The sequence below is a fragment of the Podospora pseudopauciseta genome (genome assembly GCF_035222475.1).
Source record: "Podospora pseudopauciseta strain CBS 411.78 chromosome 7 map unlocalized CBS411.78m_7, whole genome shotgun sequence".
In the NCBI taxonomy this organism is placed as follows: domain Eukaryota; kingdom Fungi; phylum Ascomycota; class Sordariomycetes; order Sordariales; family Podosporaceae; genus Podospora; species Podospora pseudopauciseta.
The window spans coordinates 3,207,119-3,230,264 of NW_026946667.1; the positions used below are offsets into that span (position 1 = coordinate 3,207,119).

A 23,146-nucleotide genomic window follows, 5' to 3' on the forward strand; every position below is an offset into this window, starting at 1 on the left:
TTAAACGTAGCCGAAATAGTAAAAATCTACTTCCGGGTCTATTAAGCCTCGTCCTCGAGTTTTTTAAGACGTTTAATAACCTACTTTACGGTAAAGGGTATAGGTTTAGCGGAAAGTCCCTCGGCGCCTAGGCTAAGCGGGACGCCTCCTATCTAAACGTTTTTAGGTCCGGCTATAGTAGTAAAAAGATATCTTTAACTTATTCGTAATAGAATTAAAGTAAATATATAACGTATAACGAACCCTTATCCAGACCTCTAAAAGGGATATCAGTTAAAGGCACTTCTAAATAATCCTAATTTAGTGTAGCTAAACAGTATATAATAAGATATCTCGATATAAATATTAAATACTATAAATATAATTTAAATTATATATTATAAAACTATTTATTTATACTAGCTAGTTCCTCCGTATATATAGTCCTCGCGCTAAGCCTAGCACCGTTCTGGATCGATTAACTCGACCCTCGATCCTATCGATACTATTACCTCTAGAGTTAGCTCTTCTGGATCGATCCTCGATCCTACTAATCCTGTCTTAATTGGTCCTTACTTATATACTAACGATTAGTCCGTAGTGCGCTTTGTGCCCTACTAGGTGTTAAGCCGTAACACCTTCGTAGTTTTTATAATATATTTTGTTTATTATAATTTTTAAATTTGACTTTAATCTCTAGCTTCGAACCTCCTTTCTTTTTTTAAGCTCATTAAAACCTACTTCGTTTCTCTTCGTTAATAATACTATACCTCGTCTATCTCCCTCGCCTCTACTTTCTAAAGTACCTCTTTTTGCCCGAAGGTTTAGAATATTTACCTACTAAATAAATATCGCATTCCTTTTTTTCCCCGGGTAATCGTGACGAACCCCTACCCAGAACCTCTGAAAGGGATACTAGTTGGAGGCACTTCTAAATAATCCTAGTTCGGTATAGCTAAACAGTGTATAATTAATAGCTTGTCTCGATCACAACAGTCTAATACCAACGATTGTAACTTATAACTATTACATACTGCGGAACTATCTATCTACACCAGCCAGTTCCTCCGTATACATAGACCTTAATCCTCCAGTGTCATAGGTAAGCCAACGGGCAGGACGGATCGTGTGCGGCGCACGACACGCACAGCCAATCGTTAGTAGAACCGATCAAGACCGGAGTAGCCTCATCTGTAGGATCATTGCCAAGGGTCAATAATCCAGGAAACTACTAGGTGTATATATACGGAGGAAATGGCTAGTATAAATAGATAGTTCTGCAGTATATAATTTAAGTTATAATCGTTGGGATCTAGACTGTTGTGATCGAGACAAGCCATTTGTTGTACAATGTTTAGCTGTACCGAACCAGGATTGTTCAGAAGTGCCTTCAACCAGTATCCCTTTCAGAGGTTCTGGACAGGGGTTCGTCACAACTGTTTAGCTGCACTGAACCAAGATTGTCTGAAAGCACCTTAGACTAGTATCCTTTCAGTGGCTTTGGAGGGGGGTACGGTACCGAGTACTTGGCTACGACCAATCGCTCCGCACTATTTAGATACCCGAAAATAGCGTTCCTGCCCTACCAAATTTGGCGGCTAGAACATCAAGTTTCATACTTAATCTATAGTTTGGTTACAAAATCCCCTGCTTTCTCTTCCATTTCTCCTCCCAACCAGGGTAAAATGGACTTTGTTCCAGCGTGCTCACATCCCAATCTCCCGGCACGACTCCCTCCTTGACCTGCTCATCAGCCCACCCCTTCAAGGCTTCCAGTGCCACATTCTTGACGTTCCTATCTGACTTGTAGTCAATCAAATTCTCCTTCCCTTCGCTCAACACCTTGTGCAGTAGCGCTGGCACAAACGGCTCGTCCCTCAGCTCCTCCAGCGGAGTGAATATAGCCTTGAAGTTGAACACCACCGCCCCGCTCACCGGCAACCTCCTCAGCGTCTGGGCATCACACCTCAGCTTCAGCTCCTTGACCGTCAGCTCCGCCGGTCGATCCGCAAAAGCACTCCGGCTCCACTTCTTTTCGTTCTCCCCTTGAAACGCTCCCACGCCAGGCGAGGAAAACATGGCTTGCCAGTCCTCGATGCTCCATGAGGCTCTCATCACTGGCTTATCTGTTGGTAATTTGGCAAACCACCGATCAAGGGAGAACTGCATCTTATCAGCGTCGGGCACATGGGTGTGAATCTTCTTCATTGGCTGGTCTTTGTGTTGGGCTATATGCCACCCTACGCTGCTGCACACGCTAGCCGCGCGGAGGTAATATAGACCATCTTCCTCGTTGCGGAGCATGATGGCGTAGTCTTCGGGGATGTTCTGGAAGATGACTTCCAGTGGTGGGGTAGATGTCAAGTCGGTGACAGTCTCGAGAAGGAGATTATGGAAGAGTGTGTTGTCGTTGGAGAGGTGAAAGTGGCAAGGGTATCGGCGGCAGAGGAATTGGATGAGCATCTCCATCAGTTCACGGCAGGCGAGGTCGGCCCCGGGGCCCTGGAAGAAGATCCGGTCGGGGTGCTTAGCAAACAGCTGTTGCCGGGCGGCCATGGTGGGAAGGTAGTTCTGTTCCAGCTCGATCCAAAAATCGGGGTTGTATTTCATGAGTGCTGTGCAGTAGAAACGGTGAGAATGGGGGGACAAGTCATGGAAGGTCAGGCATGGAACTGACCCATGTTCTGTGTATAATTCCACCTGAACGGTCTAAACGGCCTGAAGATTGCCCTCTTGATGTCCCATGATGGCGAAACTGGGCTCGGGTGTGGCACTCCACTCAAGCTCGCATAGTCAGGAAAACGGCCGACCAAAGAGCGGACTTCTTGGGTTGAGAAGCCGGTTGGGGTGTAAAAGTTGTCAACAGAGAAATCAGGTTTCCTGGTAGTGGTCAAGGCTCGGTTCTGCAGGACTTGTGGTGAGATCTCGGCTTGATCAGCAACGGAAAACTTTTCAAACTGGGAAAAGCTGCTGAGAATGTGTCGTCGCGAAGGAGGGAAGGTGAGTATGAATAGGTGTGGTGGTGATGCCGTCGTCCTCTTTGAGGCATGTCTGACGGAGGCTACAAGCAGCACAATGCCAGCAACAGCCGCTCCGACGGCAACAATCCAGACAGGAAGGTCCGTGGCTGACAAAGAAAGAATAGTATTTGGCGCCATTCTGGCCAACCTTTCCACGATGCTTGATGTTGCACGGCGTTACCAGCAAGGAGGTTCCAGACGGTTTTTGTAGCTTAGGTACGCCGTTTGTCCAACCTCCAACCCCCGCATCCCGACCAATGTCAACATGAAGTGGTCGCCGTCGTTGACAGCCCGATGTTCCGATCCGATGCAGTTGCGCCTCATGAGGGGCAGATACCGGCCACCAACGACAGGCCAGGGACTTGTGAACTGAGAAGGGCATAAAAGTCCGATGACCATGGTTTCCATTGGATGGGAGGTGGGTGCAGAAAGGTGCGGTATCACCAACCCCGCATCAAACCTTGATAAGGCGACCCAGCTTTCTTATCAACCCAAGCAACCTTATCAGCACTTCCAGCTTGGAAACAACGTCTCATATCGGATCCCGAGTTATCGTCGGTATGCGGGAATGATTCGGAATTTTCAGCATCTTCACTGATAGATGCAGTGATCAAAATCACATGATAGGGGAACGCCTTGCTCAAGACAGTGATGTGAGTGGAATACTTTTCTGGGGATGAGGGCTATGATTAAAGAAAGAAGAATTACTTCTTGTTGGCACTGAATACCTACCTGTTTCTTCACAGTGACTGTTTATGACCGCTTACATTTGGACAATGCGCGACTGCGAGCATCATGAACCGTGAAATCAATGCAAAGGTATATAGCATAGGTAGGTGATGTTGAGCAGTTGGGAGAGGAGGACATTTCTGCCAAAGTCATCGTCAAGAGACGAAGACAAGAGCCATCACTAACGGCGGAACCTCCTGCCCCAACTTCAACCTTGGCCTTGTTTGATGAGGCTGCCTAGGCATGTACACTAGTCTATTTCCTCCACTAAGACTGTCTCTTGCACAGTGATCAGTACGTGCCCCTCTTCAAGGTTCCATCAACCGCCAGATACACATATGAGGTGGCTGGACACCGTTATACGCTGACTGTGACGGTGTGTCACCATTCTCTGTTGGAATACCGGAGGTAAGGTAATAGAGCTATTTGGTGCTTTTAAGGCCTATCAGCTGCCTTTCGAGTGGGTTTGAGCTAGTTATCCTCCGAGACTGCAGTCTGTTATGTTTGAGAGATGCACAGTGCTTGATCGTTTCTGAGGCGTTCCCAGGGACAGTCGTCATAATTTTGGCAGCCATAGAGTGCTTGCGTGTTCCGCGGGCCATTGCAGATTGTTACGGCTATGGGAATGCTTTGGGCGGTTCTATAAAGACTCTTGTAGATGAAAGATTGCTGGGGAAGAAATGAATCATCTGCCAAGTGTCTTGGAGCCGCGCCATCAGTCGGTCTTGTTTACAGCGCGGCTGGCGGATGGGATGGTACTGCAAACACGATCGGCCGTTTCGGGTCAATTTGATTACGCGTCCTATCATATCTACGGAAATTCTTGCGGTTCATCTCTTTATCACACCTGTGGATGAACAATCAATGGTCTTCTGGTCATCGGGAAACGGGATGTGGCCAGCAAAGACAGTGTAATCAATTCTTCAATACTGCCACCAACATGTCCCCTTGCTGATGCCAGCGTCTGGTAAGGATGGGGGAGTAACTCAGCTGGAGAAGGAATGCGCCGTGGTCGGCTTCTAGCAGAATTGAAAAACGGGCCTTGATTGTTTACTTCCCCTGAGAAAAGCCGATTGGTGGTTCTACCATTTCGCCAAGACATCTGGTTCCAGGAACTGATGACCCACGACTACCAACTCCGCCGGGACGAGGATTGTTCACTATGGAGCCGTCAAGCATTGCGTACGTCCGGCTCTGCGGGCGGCATATAGCCCTCCTGTTGGAAGACTGTTGATCCAAGACGTGATGAGATGGTTAATATGGCAATGTTGCCATCCGACACTGCTATATCATTAGGCGGTCTGTTTAGCCGCATGCGCTTATCCGCGAGATACAGGAAATGGCACAATGGCTCCTCAGATTCCCAGGCTTCCCAGTGTCCTGGTCGAGGGCGTTCGAGCGTTGGATGGCCCCCCTTTGATGTCACCAATCGTCACAATGTTACCACTCCGCATCGCGATCGTTCGGCAGTTAACGAACCGCTGTCACGCACACTACCTAGATATCCTCCGAGGCTAGTGAGAAGCGAGGGGGAGCATTCCGTTGTGGTGTGTGACAACTGCTTGTGTTGGATGGGGAAAGGTCGACTTTGTCGAGGGAAAAAGGTGTACACCTCTCTCATTTTCGAGTCCATGTGATACGACCCAGCGAACCTGCACAATCAACTTTGTTTTAATTGTCGATCATCGTCTCACTTACTCGCACCAATCGGCTGAGAAACAGGCGTTTTTGCGTGTAATAATCGTCATATCACGATATTCTGATAATATCATAGACCTTTACCGCATCCAGCAATTGCCGCCTCTTGTCCCCTCTCGCTTAGGACAGCCTCTCCTCACTTGCCCTGGGATCAGCCGTTCTAGGAGCAGAGCCGATTGGGACATTTGCTATAGCACGTCATGTATGCGTTCTAGAATCCCTGGGCGGACTACACATTGCCATGCCCGGAGTGGACTTTTTCCAGATTGACTTACGTCTATCACTGATGCTCATGATCGTGACAAGACCTCGCGTGAACGCGGCCCCCCACATTCCCGAAGATGATGTACCGATCGAAGAGTATTGAGATGACCAAGTCAGCAAGCAGTTCACATGATCGAAGGTGAAAAGGAAAGCTCGAGGAGGGGATTCAGGTATATAACAGCCACTCCTTTCCACTGCCAAACCTGAATTCCTCTTTTCTCATCACCCTCGGACAAGCCTCTCTGTCTTACCTCTCAACAGTCAGACCAACCAAGCTTCAACGCTCCACCCCAGCAAGCAACTTCAAGATGCATCTTTCCAAGTTCTTGATCACGGCCATCTTCGCGGCCCCGTACGTTGCGGCCCTCGCCGTGCCCGTCCAGGACGCCTACAACGGCGACATCGAGGCCCGCTACGCCGAGCCTGAGGCACTCCCCATCGCCGCTGTCGATGTCGACGCCGCCGAGGTGACCGGCATTGATGTTGACGCCGACGTAACCGGCAAGGGCAAGGGCAAGAAGGGCAAGAAGGGCAAGGGAAAGAAGGGTAAGGGCAAGGCTAAGGGCAAGGGCAAGGCTAAAGGCAAGGGAAAGGCCAAGGGAAAGGGAAAGGCCAAGGGAAAGGGAAAGGCGAAGGGAAAGGGTCCCGCTAAGCCTCCCGCCAAGGGCAAGGGAAAGGCCAAGGGCAAGGGCAAGGGCCCCAAGGAGGAGGGTGAGGCTGCTGAGTAAATAACTCGCACCCACAACTTCGAGTGATCTTCTTTGACGAAGACATGAAACACAGAGGATGGGGTGAATGACTGACCAGTCAACGTGGTGGATGTCGATTGCTTGTATTTACTTTCTACATTGCTTCCTGGAAAGGCTAGTGAATGACGCGGACGACGGTCCGAACGCCATGATGTACATTTCCACGCTTTGCGAGCGTCAGACAATCAAGAACTTCTGATGTTGCTGTGAAGTACGCAGTATCAAGATAATGATGTGATTGTTGTATTATCCAAAACGCATGCAAGTCGTGAAATGGCGTGAACACAGCCCTTACTTGATAGATTCACTCCATCAGGGATCTGCTTCGTCATCATCCGTTTCAACTTCAACCCAGTTCAAACCCTCACAGGGCCTTTGCCAAAGCTCAGAGTCGCCCAGCTCAGCCGGGTATGTCCCGGCTACACCAAGTATGCACTCATCAAGACCATGGATGGTCTTGAGATTGGGAAGCTTTTCTTCCTTTTGCGCCAGCAGCTCATCGACATGTGCATCAACTTGAGCAAACTTTCCCTTCTCGTAGCCATACAACTTCAAACTCTCCAGATTCGGCGGCAAAAGATCAACAAGTCGATGCTTGAGAGTACGGATCGTGACTTTGTACTTGCATGTGTCATCGTAGCCAAGGATATTTCCAATTCTCTGTGTGACGTGTTAGTAAGCCTGTCATCCAACATCAAGAGCAGAGCTCTGGGCATGATACATACAATGCTCAAGTCTTTCAACTTAGTAAAATCCTTCATGGAACCAATCGACCCGCCTTCGTAGTCAAACGTGTCAGGCAAATCCACCGCATAGAGAGGCAGGTCTTCCTCCTTGTCCCCACTGAACGATCGATCCAAATCGAGATATTTTGCATCCGGCGGAGGAGTGTGACCTCCTCCTCTTCCGGTGTCACTCTGACTACTTCCATATCTGCCATAATAGTACTCAGGGTATTCATCCTTCTGGTGCTCCAACAAGGCCGGGCGGTGCTTATCGTACTTCGAGGGATCAGAGAGTCGAGCGTCCAAATCCAGAACCTGCAGGCTGTCCTTGTGCTGCAGAAGACACTTGCTCACGGTCTTGGGTTTCACGTCGTCTGTATACGCGCCATCGGTGGTCCAAAGCCCGGCATTGGAAAAGGAAAAGTGAGTGAGAGCCTGGGGGATGCGGATGATGCTGCTGAGAATGGCCCCGGAGATATCAGAGTGGCCAATGGTAATTTTCGAAATGGTAGAAGAAGACTTGGGCGGGAAGGACGTATTGTCCGGCTGATAGTCTGAGATAGCCTCGATTTTCACGGTAGAAACTAACGGCAGACGATGAAAGTAGCGAAAGAAGCCAAGGGATCTGACAGTGTCGTAATTGCGCCCATCAATAAAGCCGTTATTAATGGCTTCCAGATGGACAACTTCGAGTCTCTGAAGTGTGGGCTCGGTGATTTCCCCGTAGTTGTTTTGGACGAGGTACTCGTCCAGCAAGGTGCCCAGTATGAGGGTCTCCGGGCTGAAGCGGAGCCGTTTGATGTTGGGACAAAGCGAAATAACGAGAATGGCCAGGGCCTCATGGTAGTGAGGAATATCCGGCCATCCCGAGTTCCAACGGATGCGCTTCGCTGGGGGCTCATCATCCTGGGTGTCGACCTCAGATTTTGCCTTGTCTTTCTTTCTCGGAACCCCTTCCAGGATTTTGGTTTTCATATCGTCACTGAGCACAAGGCTCTCGATGTATTTGACCACCAGTTCATGGTCCCCATCATCCAGAGCAGGATCTGGCTCGCCGTTCATGAAGTGCCCAAATCTCGGGTGAGGGTCGATGATGAACTCTTCCACCAAAAGGGCTGCATCTGGATTCTTGAGCCAATTGAGGACGAGTTTGGAGCATCGAGTCGCATCCTCGTTGCGCAGGAGGCATACTCGCTTGTAGGATGGCGATGACATGGCTGTCGTATGCGTGCCGATGATGTGAAGAGAGAGATAAGACGCCTGAGTACCTAGGTACGGAGTTTCGTAGTAAGATTGGCCGGAGGTATTTTATGTCTCTTTGCAACAGCATATTGCCAACCTTCTCCTGAACCTCAACACCAGGCAGCAACTGCTAGCTTGAGCCAACCCACAGTGCTGCCTAGCAACAGTGGGGGCGGGAACATTCAACAGATAGGTCACGTGATGGGAAATAGGGGTTTCAGGGGGAACGTGCAGTTGTCCCATTGGATGCAGTCGTTAAAAAACGTCACTGCTCCAAGTCCAGTTGTCCTGTAACCCTTTGCTGCCTATCGTGGCTCTTCCAGGATCGGACTTGGTCTTGTTCTCGTCTGGTTTTGGAGACTCCGGCAATGGATACATCCTTCCTTTGGCCCTATGCCCCTCTATTCCGGGGTCCGATATCATGGGGAGTGTTTCTGGTACCGAAAAATGAACATTCAACCTACTTCTCCCTGCCTCTGGGTTCGAAGCTGAGTCGGGCGACATTGGATCAGCCGCTGGCTCTTTTTTCTGTTCTCCTTTCTTCTTGGATCTTTGCGGCGACGTTGTCTGGGCTTCCACCTTGTTGCCCGCACATCCTCTTGAACAATTCCAGCAGCATTCGCATTTCCAACCCCTCTCAGGGGGTGCTGGCACAAGCCTCCACAGCCAATCCCACCACCTCTCCTCTCGTTTGAACTCCTCGGGCCTTGCATTCCACCTCCGTACTCTACGTTCCTCATCACCACCAATGGCGTAAACATTTCCTTGCGTCGCGTACCATATTGCTGCAATCATAATCTCCTCCACCACGTCCTCCTCCTCAGACGTCCTCGGAGCGTATACCAACGTCCATCCAACAGGCACTGGTAGTCGTTTTTCCATTACGCCATGAAACCAGAACCTGAATATCTTTGAGTCGTTTCCTCCCGCAAGAGGATGCCGCTGCCCCCAACCGGCCTGCAAAACAGTGCTAACATCCTCGGGATGAAGGTTGACATGCAGTGACCCATCAGCTGCGTGAATATGCGCGATCTCTCCCCCCCATTCGTCTCTCGTGTTAACCGTCCCGGCCGTTCTATCACCGATGTCCCTGAATAGTCCACGAATCCCGGCTTCCAAGAAAGACATCTTGACCCTCAAATCTCGGGGTGATCTGGCCTGGAGCTTTTTTACCATGTCATTCAGCTTGTAAAACGCGCTGGGTGGCCCTTTCTGGCTGAGCTGCCTTGCAGGTAGCCATCTACTCGTCTTTGGCCTATCTCCCTCTCTTTGCGGAAGACCAAACAGCCTGCCTCGATAGGGAAGCTCATCCTGCTTGACCATTGGTGGTTCTAGCATGTTGTTCCATCCTGCCAAGAAGTTCCAGAAGACGAGCTGTAGCCAGCCCCCAAAGGTTGGCGGGACATCCTCCAAGGTTAGGGACTCGTATTTGTGAAAGGAAGAATAACATGACCAAACAATGGCTGAAAAGACGTAGTACCGAAATAGCCACGAGGTTGTGAATATGGAGGTGAACCAGTAGGCCAAGACCATTCCAGCTGCGAATGTGCCGGGGGAAGGCTTGAGCCAAAGACCGACAAGAACCGGGACTGAGGCCAGTGAAAAGTCCCATATTACTTCCTCCCAGCTGGTGTAGTGTTGCGGGGCTAGTGTCGCGGTTGCGGCGGTGGTTATGCCAAGGACCCAGCGAGAGGGGTGGTTGAAGGTGTACATCTTGCGCCGTCGTCTCCGCCGCCAATAACAGGAGAGGCGTGAAGCGTGTCTTCTGTGGCGACTTGGATGCGATGTTGTGAAGCTCATCAAACAATTGCATGGGGTTTCAAGTTTCAAGCCATGTCTCATAAAGTCATTATGTTCTAGCCGTGCGTCGTCTTTGTTGGCCCAGGTGACAGTTTTCTTTGTTCTCATATACACCCACACTTGCTTGGATTCAGCAAGAATCGATTCCCGCATACAGCTTGGCACGAGATCCTTTGTTTCCACCAACGGGGATCTCTGCCATTTTCCATACTACAGCTCAAACACAAGGCCAGTCTCAGGACCATAATGACCGTCTGCCAGCGCTTGCCACCCAGCCTTATACTTCTCCAGTCCCTTCTCCCACTTGATCTTGATGGCCGGGATGGCCCCGTCACCGGCAAACCGATCCCAGGCAGCATTTTGCGCATTGTAGTAGGCCTCCGCCGATCCAAGGTTTGCGATGCCCTTCTCCCGGATCAACCCAGCGTGGACCTGGTAGACATTGCTGGTCGGATCCATAACCTTCCCATATAATACCGGGGGCCGAGTAGCCGAGGGGTCAGCTCCTACCAAGAGAACAGTGACATTATCTTCCCCAAACTTCTCGTCGAGAGCGGACGCCCAGGTATCAGCCGCTTGACCCCGGGCAGCAAAATTGACCAACACGATCTTCTGCCCCTTCTTCGCAATCCGCTCAATATCCTCAACCTGCTCATACAAAAGCACCTCATCAAACAGCCCCGTGCTCTCGCTCAACCCCTTTGACTTCTCCGACCCAACACCGATAACCTTCTCAGGCTGTTCGCCCTCCGGCCTGCCCTTCCTCAACTCATGCGCAAACGACAAGCCAGTTTTCCCAGACGGCGCCAGCAAAATCACCACGGCCCCCTTGATATCCGCCTTTTTGGCATCCCAGCCATCTCCCCCAGCGGCACCAAACGGATGCGAGGGCTTGAACCCACCCTCCCAGGCGAAAACATGCTGGTTGAGCATCCACCCCGTTTGCCAGAGGGCATAAAACAACGCACGCAACCCTTTGCTCTCGTTTGACTCGTCGCCAAAGACGTGGTAACGGTTGTAGATCGGGTTGAGCCCCTTTCTCAACCCGTTGTCGGGCAGGACGACGTCGTAGTCACCCGGGACGTTCCCCTCTATGAGTTGGATCTCCTCAACTCTGGTGCCGATGGGCTGGTAACCGAATAATTCTGTTCCGACGGGAAGGGAGGGGATGGTGCTCTCTACTACTTCAGAGTAGCCCCATGCTGAGATTCGGCAGTGGGTGTCGGGTGAGACCGTGGCCGGCAGAGGCCAGACGTTCCACCACGCTAGGAGGGGATTCCCACCGAGTTTGGCGTAAGTGAAAGTGTTTGTTGTGAGCGAGATCAGACGGGTCTGGATGCGGACTGAGGATGGGGCTGTCAAAGGGGTCGAGGGCGAGGGGGCGGGGGTGAGTGATTGGGCGGTGAAGTCGGCTTTGGAGATGATCTGGATTGCATGCGCTTCGGACATCTTGGGCTGAATTCGGCTCGGGGTTTTTTTTTTTTTTTTGGTGTGTATTTCCTGAGCTTTTCTTGTGAGTTGATTCGAGTCTGATAAGTCGACGCTTTTTCCTGCTTGGTGATTAAGATCCAGAGAAGAGCCAAGATTTTGAAGCTGACATGAGTCGTTGGTGGGGACGGTCAGTTCCACTGTGGTAACAAGGCCTTTACATCCGCCATGTCCGGAAATTCAGCTGGTTGATTACAAATGATACTAAATGGGCGCAAAAGATATTTCGAACCTCCCTGGACTTGCCGAGCTTTCGTTCGATGCACAGAACTGCACATCTTGCTTGCGGACGCACGATCTTCGTTCTTGCACCACCTCTTGGTGTTTGCATTCAAATGTGCAAAACTCTGGGTTAGGGTTGTCCTTGATTTCCAGTGGTTCGATGCGCTAGACAACGACAACTAGGCACCTTACCATCACTCACCACCAGCTGCCTAGCAGCTGACTAGCAGCTGGCCTAGCATTTGACTTTTCTGGTATAAAATAGATATGAGTCAGCAGCCTGCAGGATATAAGATGTGATGGTCTTGGCTTTTGACGCTTTTGACGCTTTCGTTGGGTCTGATGGTTAGGTAGCGAGAGGGCATATTAGTAGGTAGTCGGGAAAATACTTAGATAGATAGTGTCAACTATTGGTGTTGCTCAAGGGAATCTGACTGCATGATTCCACTGCTCGCCAGATACCTGTACACGCTGTGGACAAGAAAGCTGGCACTGTGAAAGGACTGAACTATGCCTCGAAGAATAGTCAATAGACTTCGAAAAGTACTTAATATGTCTTAAAAGATAGTTAATAGGCCTCAAAGAATGTTGATAAGGCCTGTTTTCTGTTTGAAAGGGTGGAAGTTGATAGTCTTCATGCATATTACTCATTTGCAGTACCAATTACCAGGTAGTTTATCCACGACGTGCTATATCATCCCTTCTTCCAAGACAAACATCGTAGATCTTCATTACAGGTTATCCAAACAAGCTTTTGATGTTCCACAAAGCCCTGACACTTGCTTTGAAATCCTTGTTATTATTACACTATCACTGTTCAACGTACCACTAACAGATCAGAAATAACGACACGTCAGGCGTAACGGAAGCACGTCATGAGTAAAAGAATAGAGACAATTACCATGAATCAAAAGGCTTAAAGATGCTTGCGAACCCACTGGGATGTCAAATAGACTTTCAGTCATACAATAGCCCTTGAAAGATGGTCTAAGGCTTTCAGCATTTCCCATCAGCATTTCTCCAACTTGATGGCTTTCATTATGCCGAACGTATCAGATTTTCTAGACTTCAACTACAACCACATCAAACGGATGCATATATCATACACCCAGGATATCTTTTGAAGCGGGATCGTCGGCCCGACTCAGTTCACCGGCAGGCAAGACAATACACCCCTAGACGCGCTTCTGCCAGAGTTTCGCCTCATAATGTCGTATTGACAGGAGAAAAGTGCACCTGTAGCATAGGACCTGCATACCAGTCCTTCCCTTCCATCAATCAGTGAACATTCGTCCTGATCTTCTCAAGTCCTGGTTCGGTCGCTTGTTCACCGAGTCGCTCGCTTATTTTTCTCATCCCGTCCCTCCGATTCGTAGAAGTCTTCAACTAGACCTCGCCTACTCGTCGGCTCCGTCTGCTGCACCACTCCAAAGCTCTTCACCCGTAATGACAGGATCTGGCCCCAAAGCCTCGGTGATCTTCCGGAGTAAATGCGCTTTCCCAAGGAAAGATCATCCTTTTCCCGCTGCACACCACTCAAGCGTCATGGTGGCCAAGAAAATAGTACACGGAACCAAAGGTGATCTGCCGGCCATTCCCCTCCATCCATCCCATTTTGGTCTTTAGTCTAGGTTCTCGGTCGGTTGACCATCCATCGACCCCCTCGCATGGTTTCAGGAGGTGTACCCTCACTGCAGAGACAGACAGCACACAACCAGATATGCCAAAAGCAGATTCTGCACTACACTTACCATTGCATGCCAATCTCCTTTTTTCCACATGAAACCTTTGCCTGCCAAAAAGTAAAAAACCTGGAAATTCCAGTCTTCTTCAATGGTTCTTTTTCAGCCACACCCAGAGAACTCGATCTTCAAATATCATCACCCGCTTACTTGCCCCATGCAACTCTTGATAATGCATATCTTTTTTTCCTGCAAAGTCAGCACTTAATGGATATGTTCCAGTCTTGGAAGCACAGAATACGGTAATGATCATCACTGCCATCTCACCTCACCCGCCCACCTGGGTCGCATCAACCGCGGCCTGATTCTCGTGTGACCGACTCGGTATCTCCCGCAAAGAAATCTGAAAGTCCGCGCCGCAACAGTCTGCTGTGCTTTGCGGGGTAAGAAAAGAGGTTGGGATTCGCGATGGATGGATCAATCCCAGCAGCTCATCAGGGTTCTCACTCAGCAGGCATCTTGCAAATCTCGGGGTCAATCGTCAGTTCATATCAGGAAAATCCATCGACAATCATTTGAGCAAGGGGAACCTGCAATGACCCCTGGCACCAGACCTCCGGTGCGCTTTCCATGCCGTCTCCGAGACCCGGGGAGTGGCTCTATCTTTGACAATGCCATTTATTCGCTTTCGCCTCTGCATTCACATTACGTTACATTTTTGCATGTCACAAGTGGATCTTGGACGCCAGTCATCACCGTTGCATTTCTTCAAGTGTTTTTTTTTTCATGAAGCAAAAGAAATGAGAAGCCTGCTGCATAGCTGTATCATCATGTGCTTATACTTTTGCTGGTTCGTCCAAAAAGCGGGTATCACCATGTGAATGTATCTAAACGACAGGACTAGTAGGTATAAAGTGTGTACGTGTATGTGGTATCCAGAAAGAACCAGAAATTGCGTGGCCTTCATGTATTTATATCCACCTTCAAAATAGTAAAAGAAGAGAAAAGCAAAAAATCAACTTTTTAGTAAGAGTAGCGGAACCCCTTGTTCTCCTTGTCCGTCATGCGGGTCCACACCTCGGGCGACATGAAGGCGTCCTCGTTCTCGTTGTCGGCGCGGTTATTTCGCTTTTTGTTTTGCCAGACATAGTAAAGGAAGAGGACAAAGGTGACGAGCGCGCAGCCGGCCTGGGTACCCATGACGGCGAGCTTGGCAGGGCGGTAATCGGGGGCATCACGAGCCTGGAAGGTCTGGGGGCCGATGATGTTGCCGAGGGAGAAGGACCCGCTGATGATGGCGGCAGCGAAGGCGCGCTTGGTCGCACCGGCAATGTTGGCGACAGTCCAGTTGTAGAAGATGGCGAGGGGGGCCACAACGGCGTTGACGAGGTAGATACCTGCCAGGATACCGTTGGTGTTGTCCTTGGGTAAGAAACTCATAAGTCCGCCCCCCACTATGGCTGGGAGAATGCAGGCGATAATCCAGGCCCAGCGGTGGGACTGGAAACGGATGCCCCATCCGACTAGCAGGGTGAAGAAGATGCTCACGACACCAGAAGGTGTGTTCATAAGGGCAGCCTTCTTGGAGTCATAGCCGGGAAGGTTGCGGATGAGAGTGGCCGAGTAAGTGGTGACAACACCGCTGGAGACGGAGAGCTAAGAAAATGTTAACAACTCTTCACCGCAACCTAAGCACAGTAGCGAGGTATGGCTTACCAAGATGACAGCGAGGAGCAGGAGATACACCTGGGGATCAGTCAAGGCTTCCAAGATCTCCTTTCCGCGGAACTTGCGGTTCTCAACACCAGTCTGGTTGACACTGACGTGCTTCAACAGGGCAACCTTCTCATTGTCAGACATCCACTTAGCCTGCATAGGGGTGTCAGGAAGAAAGATGATGACGCAAGAGCCGACGACGACAGTGATCAGACCGAGAGTCAAAAACATGGTGCGCCATCCAGAGAGACGAGCGTCAGGGCCCATGTGCTGGAAGCCAAACGACACAAGACCACCGATGATCTGACCGAGACCCAGACCAAGATACCAGAAGGAGAAGCGCGGCGCAGACTCGGATTTAGTGTACCACATACTGCTGATAATCATCAAACTTGGTGCAATCGTTGCCTCGAAGATACCCAGGAAAATGCGGGAGACAAGGAGAGTCTGATAGTTGGTGGCCGCGGCACCGCAGGCGGTAGCGGTACCCCAGAGGATCACATTGAGGCCGAGCCATTTTGCGGCAGGAACGGCTTGAAGGAACCAAACTGTAAAGTCGTGCTGTTAGTTGTGAAAGATGCAGTAATTGTGATGCCTTGTGAGTAGGACAAGATGCAGGGGCTGCTTACTGTTGGGAATCTCGAAGCAAAGTAAAGCGACAAACAGAAAAGTTGCTGTGTTACTGAAGTCATTCCCTCCCATATTAAGGTCTTTTTGCAATCCCATTACGTTGGCGTACTTGAGGTAGTTAGCTGGCTGCATGTGGTGACTTGTGGGGTGATGCCGTGCGTCGTGAGCCGCGGCTGGCACAAACATCAACACATGTGGGGGCATGAAAACGTACATTGAGAATGACCTTGTCCAGAAACTGGAGGGTATAGCACAAGAACATCAAGGGGACGATGCGGAAGTCGATTCTTCTTCGCAGGGCCGCGAGGTCCACGTACTCGCCGGTGCCATTGGCATTGTCTCTGTGTTGGTTGAGGAACTTCCAGGCGAGATCAACACCACCACCGTTGGAGGCGGCATCCGAGTCGACAGAACGAACGACCTCGGGGCCGTGCTCCTTGACGTCCTTGGTGGAACTCTTGGAGTCCTTGATGCTGCCCTTCTCTGAGGACGACATGGTGGATGAGTGTGTGGGAAGGAGAGAAAGGGAAGTAAGTGATGAGCAATCTGGCAGAGACAGAAGGCTCGAGGAAGAATGCAAGAAGAAGGGGGGGAAGCGGGAGGGATCGGCCTAGCGGGACCGAGAGGGTGCCACTGTGCAGTGCCGAAGAGGAAAGGGTGAGGGCGGGATTTCTTCAGGAAGGAGAGAAGATCAACCGCTGAAAATGAAACATGGCACGCTCTCTCTCCCTCTCACTCTGGAGCGAGGTGCGATGTCTTTAAAAACGGCATGTTCGCCATGCAGTTGGTTCCCCCCGGTGCTGCTCCAACATATTGGACATGGGGACCGACATTCCAGGACGAGACGTCTGGATGCAGCTGATTCGATAGAGGCATCGAAATGGGAAATAGCTGCAACAGTAACACGCACAGTGTCTCCTGTGGGGGTCAATGTATGCGGAATCTGGAGTGGAACAAGGGGTGTTTACCCTGGCGCCACCGCCAAGAGGGGTGCTCTCTGCTGGACGGAACACCTCCCCGGCTGCATCTCGAGCCAGTGCCGAGGCGGCACAGCAAGAGATATTTGCTCTGCAACCTCTGCGACCCTGACACAGCGGCTGCTAGGTCACATCGCTACCATCAAACTATGTCAACCACACCCAATCACCCCATGCTGTATCTACAGAAGAGAAGTTCCTGCAGACCATCACCCTGGCCTCCAGAAATACACTGGAAACACCGACGGACCTTTTGCGACCTGCATATTGTTCGCAGGGGAATCCAGGACGCGAACTCGGCCGGGGAGGGTGGGCTACCATTAGGATTTCTATTGCCTTCAGCCTGCAGTCATCAGGAGCGGCAGTCAATGCAGTCGACATTCAAGCAAGGGCAAGGGCAGGCAGGGCCTGGTCGCGGTCTCTCTCTCAGACTCCCTCGCAACTTGGATGACAGGGAGGGAGTGCGTGTTTCGATGCAAGGGACACACTCTCCGGAGGCATCGAACCTTCTTCTCCGTCTCGGATGTTCTTATCATGCTCTCCCACGGTTCCCACGCTGACCCCTGAGATGACGAGATGATGCTTTGTGGTCGCGAGACGGTTGACCGTTGTTGATGGCTGTACCGTTGACCAGAGGCACCGAGAAGACAACGACGGTGTAACCTTGGGTGTATCTGGCAGCCCATGGGGATGTGAGGGGGTTTATTCGATTGACCTTTAAACATAATCGATCTTGCTCCTCGATGGGGAATCTCACGGCTGATCTCCCGTCGGACCCTTCACTTCTCGCTATCCTCATTCCAGCAGCTTGAGCTGCCGATCAGTCTGCCTCACTTCGCCAGACTCCCCAGACTTCCCAAACTCCCCCCCGTTCCGCTGTTCTTTCCCCCGTTCGTTCCCCAGCGTCATTAGGAAAAGCAACCGCCGTCAAGTAGACACTGGCTGTCGTACAAAATGGTTTGGGTCGACAACGCAACGCCGGAGGTGGACGCCATTTCCCAGTGGAGGACCATCGTCACCATCTGCGCCGTCCTCTCGTTTTTCTCCATCGTTATTGTCTCAGCCCGGTTATGGATTCGCGACAAAAACCATGGCCTCGCCGCCGATGACTGGATGTCAGCCATTTCCATGGTGTTTGGACTGCTTTATTCGATCCTCTGCATCGTCCGTACGTGGTGCTTTCCCACTGCCCCTTGAGCTTCATGTGAGACCGAGACTGACTCGTATGGCTTGCGTATAGAAACGAAATATGGCCTCGGGTTACCGATCGCTCTCCGCCCCAAAGAGAACCTGCTTCCCTACAGCCGCAGCAACTTTGCTGGTCGCCCCATCTATCAGATGGGCATCAGCTTTTTCAAAGTGGCCTTGTTGATCAGTTATCTCCGACTTTTCAAGGGCACAAACCACCTCTGGTACCGAAGGGTTGTCTGGATCGCCATGTTCTTTGTCGTGGCCGGCCACTTGGGATGCTCGCTCACGCTGATCTTTGCATGCAACCCCGTTCACAAATCATGGGATCCCAGGGTTGACGGGAAATGCCTGGCGCCAGGACCGTCATTCACAGCCTATGCCATCGTCACGATTATTTCTGATGTCATCGTCGCCATCATTCCTATCCCTGTGCTCCTCCAGCTCAAGGTCAGCAGGGGCAAGAAAATCGGTCTCATCGTCATCTTCTTGCTCGGCCTCTTTACCACGCTTTGCTCCGTCTTCCGGTACATGCAAATCGACAATATCCAAAATGGCGATGGTAATTCTACCATGCTCATCGTCTGGGGCGTCATTGAGTTCAACGTGGGCAACATGGTTTCTTCTCTCCCTTTCCTGGCACCTATCTTCCTCCGCAAGGCCAAGGAGTACACCAGCAAGTACTCTGGTGGCAGTGGCAATGGTTACCCGAGCGCCGGGGGCAGCAATGGCCGCAAGTTGGGCGGCGGCAAGTCTGGCAGCGATGCCTACAAACTCAGCAACATTTCGAGTGGGTTGGGTCGCAAGGGCACTTTCATCTCATCCAAAGGACATCCCGGTCATAGTATGGGCAGCGAGGAGAACATCCTCAAGGACAGCCCTGATGGATCCATCATGAAGAGTGTCACCTACAGTGTCCATGTCGATGAGAGTGAGCGACGCACTCAACGTGGGGACAGAGACTAATTTGGGATATTCGAGCTTTGGTGGAGTCACAACCATCAACTAGATCTAGATGACGCTGAGACGACGCGGGATATGGTTGGAAAACTAGGTAGGCGTCAGGGAGCGAACCTTTGCTTCTGGGAACTTTTCGACATGACTTTTGGGACTGCGGATACCAGAAAAAACAGACTTGTATTTCTTATTCGACTTATGAGCGATGTATTTTTACACAACCAAGATATGGCACAGGGCTCAGAAAGAGACCCTTTACACACCGATCAATGAAAACTTCAAATTGTGACTTTGTATCCTGGACCGACCATAACCGGGTTTCACATGCCACGCGCGTTTTTCAAAACCTCCAGCATTGCTTGTTTAACGCACCAGGTTGATTGTAACATTGACCAATGTCATTTATATCATTATCGGTCATCTTTCAAGGAGAACTCTACCTCGACTTCTACAACCTCAAACACCACATAAACTCTGCAAAAAAAAGAAAAAAAAAAAAAAAAAAAAGAGAGAGAGAATTTACCCTCGAAACAAACATCTGACACCTTCATCCATGCGATCCAATCACGATCTCGTACCCTGCCATTCTTCAAGATTCGCCATCGCCCCCCTACCCTTGTTCTTACACCAAAGACCTCCACCACTGCACTTCCCGCCTCTCCCCGCGCGATTTTTCCACTCCACCTCCCCTTTTTTCATTTGCCCCCCTCCGAAACGTTTCGTATCCACAGAATCCACATTCAACGTCAACACGAACCACAGCTTAATTCAACGCAGCAGTCAGTCGCAAGCAAAGCCCAGGTTGTCAAAATTGCTACTGTAGCAGTGACATATCAGGATTTTTTTTTTTGGATTTTTTTTACAGGTTGGATTTCGGTGTTGTGAAAACTGCAACTGTGACACCCACCATTTTTTTTTTCTTTTCTTTTCTTTTCTTTGTTTTACTTGTGCTATGCAATGTACGAGGCGACATCCAATTCTGCGGAGTGTGCTGTTCTAGACAATCAACTTCATGGTTCCCTCATCAAACCCCACGTTCATCGCCCTCTTGCTGAGAAGTGGACTCGCCGGCCCAATCTTTTCCCATTCGTGAGCATCCAGGCAGGCCTGTCTCGAAGCAAGTACGGCAGGTCTCGTTCTCGCCACCGCTTTGTCTTCGTAGCCGTCAAGTGCAACCCTCATGTCTGTCGGGGATCCATCGAGGTGGGGGATGACAGTGTCGACAAACTCTTTGACGTCAATGATGGCGTGGTTGGCGCCTTCTCCTCTGTCTGTTTATTGTCAGCTAGGGTGGATGAGATAGGGGTGAGAGAAGCAACATACACATGGCCATCGGGTGAAGAGCATCTCCCATCAGGACAACCTTGCCAGTCGTCCGAAGGTCCTTTGGGGGAGGCCAGTCGTACAAGTCCAGGCATTTCACCTCGGTCGTCTGCTCAGGGATTGTCATGGCGAGGGACCGGAACGGCTCGGCCCATGTTGACGCAAAAGCCTTGATCAACTTGATGCTGTCAAGATTCGTCTCTGGATATGTGATCGGGGCGGCAGAGTTGAAGAAATTGTCCCGAACAGGCCATGAGACGACAATCTGACAGGTGTAGGTGTCCCTGCCTGTGCCGTTTCCAGGGGCATCGAGTGCTTTGGTACCCGATGTTAGCTTCGTGTGACACCACGCTCAGGGTCAAGAAAAGGGGCACTCACTGCTGAAGTAAACAAACGTATCATTCTCTGACGCGGCTCCCTGGAGGAAATATGGATCAAGCTTTCTCAGCGGCTCGATCTCTTCAGGCGTGCACTCAACCTTGACACCCATCAACCGGACCGGAATCTTGAACTTTTCGCTGTCGGGGAACAGCGCCTGTCTCAGCCGTGAACTCCCGCCGTCACAAGCAACAACCAAACTTCCCTCCTCCGACACTGTCCCATCCTCAAAATGAACCTGAACCGAACCGTTCTGCTCATCCGTTTCGAACTTGCCGGTGGCACCCTTTCCGAATTGGATATCCAACCCAGTGGCCAGTAACCGTCGAAACTTATCCCTGCTCACTCTGATACGCTGAGACTCATCCGCGTTTGGGGTGGAGGCCTTCAGTTCAGCAGTGCTGAGGTCGTAAAAGGGAAACGTCGAAGGCCGCCCTTCTTCCACGGCGGACCGGTCGACATAGGCCTCTGGGAGACGGGAGACCAGATCGTCAGGAAGAAGAGACCGGACAGCGGGCAGTGACCAATGAAGGGTGAGGCCCCAGCCGAGACCGCGAGTGTCCAAGTCCGAGTCGCGCTCGTAGAGGCGGAAGGGGATGGACGACTTGCGGAGGTGTTGGGCCAGGAGGAGGCCGCTTATCCCCGAGCCCACGATCAGGATGGGTTTCTGGTTGGTGCTGCCCATGTTTGCTCTGGTTGGTGGCTTTCGATAACAATCTCGCCGTCCCTTGGAAGGAAACTGATAACTGCTCCCTCTGTTTGTGTTCCTCCCTTGCCTTGATATCTCCCCACGAAATGATATGCCAATATTCCCAAGTGGTCAACCTGGCGTTATCATCATTCCCGTGGATCCGGTATCCTAGCACGGACTGGCGCGTGTGTGTGTGCAGTGTGGTGATGGCCCAATATTCAACTGTGCTATCTGTGATGGTGGTGGTCATTGGACCCTGGAGTGGTGCCATGGGTGTCAAGGGTTCTGGTGTTGTACTGGAATGGAATGCTTGGAAAGGGCGCAGAATTTGATCCCCCGCCGGGCCTTTCCGACCCATGGTTGCTCCTCCCCCACGATGCGACGCTGATGAGATTCAGTTGGACTGGCCGTGGGGACAAGGGGACTAAACACACCCCTGGCCTTGTCCTGCGTGAATCCATGTCCAATTGTCTTTTTCGGACTCGCCCCGATGCGTGGAGCTAGCAGCCAACACGCGCATTTTGTTGATAAACGATACGAAAAATCGACAGGTTTTCTGCAATGAAAGTACAGAAGCTGCAGATAGAGACCCCCATCTCCAATCAGGTCTGCAGTTGCGTTGCAGTGACCAACATGAACAGCTAGCGGCCCTTCGTGGTTGCACGGAACCGAACTGCTGGGATCGAGATCCGTCTTTTCTTGCTGTCGTTTGTTCTTGCTTGAGACCCCTCTCTCTTTCTTTTTCTTTCTTCTTTTTGTTGCTTTTTCTTTTCGTTACCTCATGTTGGTGACGTGATAATGCTTGTGGGGGAAGAAGCTGGGCTGGAACATTAATGGTATGATGTGGAAATCCTATGGTTTGATATCACACGATGTCGATGGTTTGTGGAAAAAAAGAAGAAAACACACGAAGCGAAGTTTGTTGAGCTACTGACGCCTCTGCCGGCGCCTGGAGTGAGGTGGTGGCAGCCCTAGTTTAGATGCCGCTCTCCCGAGGAGCGTTTTTAGCTGGGCACGGCTAAAAATGCTTGACCAACCTCCGTTGTCGGTGATTTTCTCTGGTTTCCATGACTGCAACATCAGAAATTTCCATGCTACTACCTATTGTATATCTCATCAACCCGTTCCATACTTCAAATTTGGTTGTCACTGTGGCCTTTAATAGTGGCTATATGCTTGACCGGGCTTTATCAGGAGAATCCTCCCCAACTCTCAACCACGGGCAACCCGGTGATTATTCTACTTTTCAGATACTGGTAGCCTCTGTCCGCTCGGACCCTTGCCTCCGGGGTGGTTACTAGAGCGGCTAGAACACAGCTCTAGCGACCCCTGTGGCTGATCCCGCGACGTGCCCACTCAGCAAAGGAAACGTCAGCAAGCCACCCCCGGAAAGGTCCCCCGGTCGCTGCCCTACAGTCAAATATTGACCGAGGTGACACTGTGCTCAATGCCTGCAGACCTTGCTCCGTCAGGCCATTCCTGCTCAAGAAATTGTCAGGTTGCAGCTTTCTCTCGATTTGGCCGGGCCAGAAGCCCAAGAGGGTGTCCAGTTGTTCCTCTGCGATCACCAGGGTCTTTTCCAGAAGTTCTCGAGACCGGAGTGTGGCCAGGGCAGTCAGGTCTTTGGACATATTGAGCAAAATCCTGGCTTTCGTGGGCAACCTACGGAGTACATACCTCGGTGAATC

At 50.9% G+C, this 23,146-nt stretch overlaps 8 protein-coding genes across 8 annotated transcripts; 2 read left to right on the plus strand and 6 right to left on the minus strand.

Annotated features, from left to right (window-relative positions):
- Nucleotides 1-1,474: 1,474 nt before the first annotated feature.
- On the minus strand, nucleotides 1,475-3,411 carry QC763_700880 (uncharacterized protein). The gene is made up of 2 exons (XM_062915103.1): nucleotides 2,657-3,411; nucleotides 1,475-2,594 (listed from the first exon to the last, which is right to left on the minus strand). Exons 1-2 carry the CDS (start codon nucleotides 3,135-3,137, stop codon nucleotides 1,615-1,617), a joined length of 1,461 nt encoding a protein of 486 aa, XP_062762264.1. The 5' UTR covers nucleotides 3,138-3,411; the 3' UTR covers nucleotides 1,475-1,614.
- A 2,587-nt stretch (nucleotides 3,412-5,998) lies between these two features.
- On the plus strand, nucleotides 5,999-6,418 carry QC763_700875 (uncharacterized protein; the record flags this gene model as incomplete). The annotated part of the gene is made up of 1 exon (XM_062915102.1): nucleotides 5,999-6,418. One exon carries the CDS (start codon nucleotides 5,999-6,001, stop codon nucleotides 6,416-6,418), a length of 420 nt encoding a protein of 139 aa, XP_062762265.1.
- An 84-nt stretch (nucleotides 6,419-6,502) lies between these two features.
- On the minus strand, nucleotides 6,503-8,379 carry QC763_700870 (uncharacterized protein; the record flags this gene model as incomplete). Its single annotated transcript, XM_062915101.1, has 2 exons — nucleotides 6,503-7,099; nucleotides 7,165-8,379. The coding sequence occupies 2 exons, from the start codon at nucleotides 8,377-8,379 to the stop codon at nucleotides 6,752-6,754; spliced, it is 1,563 nt and encodes a 520-aa protein (XP_062762266.1). The 3' UTR covers nucleotides 6,503-6,751.
- A 282-nt stretch (nucleotides 8,380-8,661) lies between these two features.
- QC763_700860 (uncharacterized protein) lies at nucleotides 8,662-10,119 on the minus strand (the record flags this gene model as incomplete). Its single annotated transcript, XM_062915100.1, has 1 exon — nucleotides 8,662-10,119. One exon carries the CDS (start codon nucleotides 10,117-10,119, stop codon nucleotides 8,662-8,664), a length of 1,458 nt encoding a protein of 485 aa, XP_062762267.1.
- A 297-nt stretch (nucleotides 10,120-10,416) lies between these two features.
- On the minus strand, nucleotides 10,417-11,655 carry QC763_700850 (uncharacterized protein; the record flags this gene model as incomplete). The annotated part of the gene is made up of 1 exon (XM_062915099.1): nucleotides 10,417-11,655. The coding sequence occupies one exon, from the start codon at nucleotides 11,653-11,655 to the stop codon at nucleotides 10,417-10,419; it is 1,239 nt and encodes a 412-aa protein (XP_062762268.1).
- Nucleotides 11,656-14,384: 2,729 nt separating this feature from the next.
- On the minus strand, nucleotides 14,385-17,152 carry QC763_700800 (uncharacterized protein). The gene is made up of 4 exons (XM_062915091.1): nucleotides 16,159-17,152; nucleotides 15,944-16,052; nucleotides 15,315-15,862; nucleotides 14,385-15,254 (listed from the first exon to the last, which is right to left on the minus strand). Exons 1-4 carry the CDS (start codon nucleotides 16,438-16,440, stop codon nucleotides 14,622-14,624), a joined length of 1,572 nt encoding a protein of 523 aa, XP_062762269.1. The 5' UTR covers nucleotides 16,441-17,152; the 3' UTR covers nucleotides 14,385-14,621.
- Nucleotides 16,634-19,411, plus strand: QC763_700790 (uncharacterized protein). Its single transcript, XM_062915090.1, has 2 exons — nucleotides 16,634-18,089; nucleotides 18,162-19,411. Exons 1-2 carry the CDS (start codon nucleotides 17,876-17,878, stop codon nucleotides 19,073-19,075), a joined length of 1,128 nt encoding a protein of 375 aa, XP_062762270.1. The 5' UTR covers nucleotides 16,634-17,875; the 3' UTR covers nucleotides 19,076-19,411.
- A 479-nt stretch (nucleotides 19,412-19,890) lies between these two features.
- QC763_700780 (uncharacterized protein) lies at nucleotides 19,891-22,402 on the minus strand. Its single transcript, XM_062915089.1, has 3 exons — nucleotides 20,768-22,402; nucleotides 20,390-20,704; nucleotides 19,891-20,337 (listed from the first exon to the last, which is right to left on the minus strand). The coding sequence occupies exons 1-3, from the start codon at nucleotides 21,450-21,452 to the stop codon at nucleotides 20,063-20,065; spliced, it is 1,275 nt and encodes a 424-aa protein (XP_062762271.1). The 5' UTR covers nucleotides 21,453-22,402; the 3' UTR covers nucleotides 19,891-20,062.
- Nucleotides 22,403-23,146: the final 744 nt, after the last annotated feature.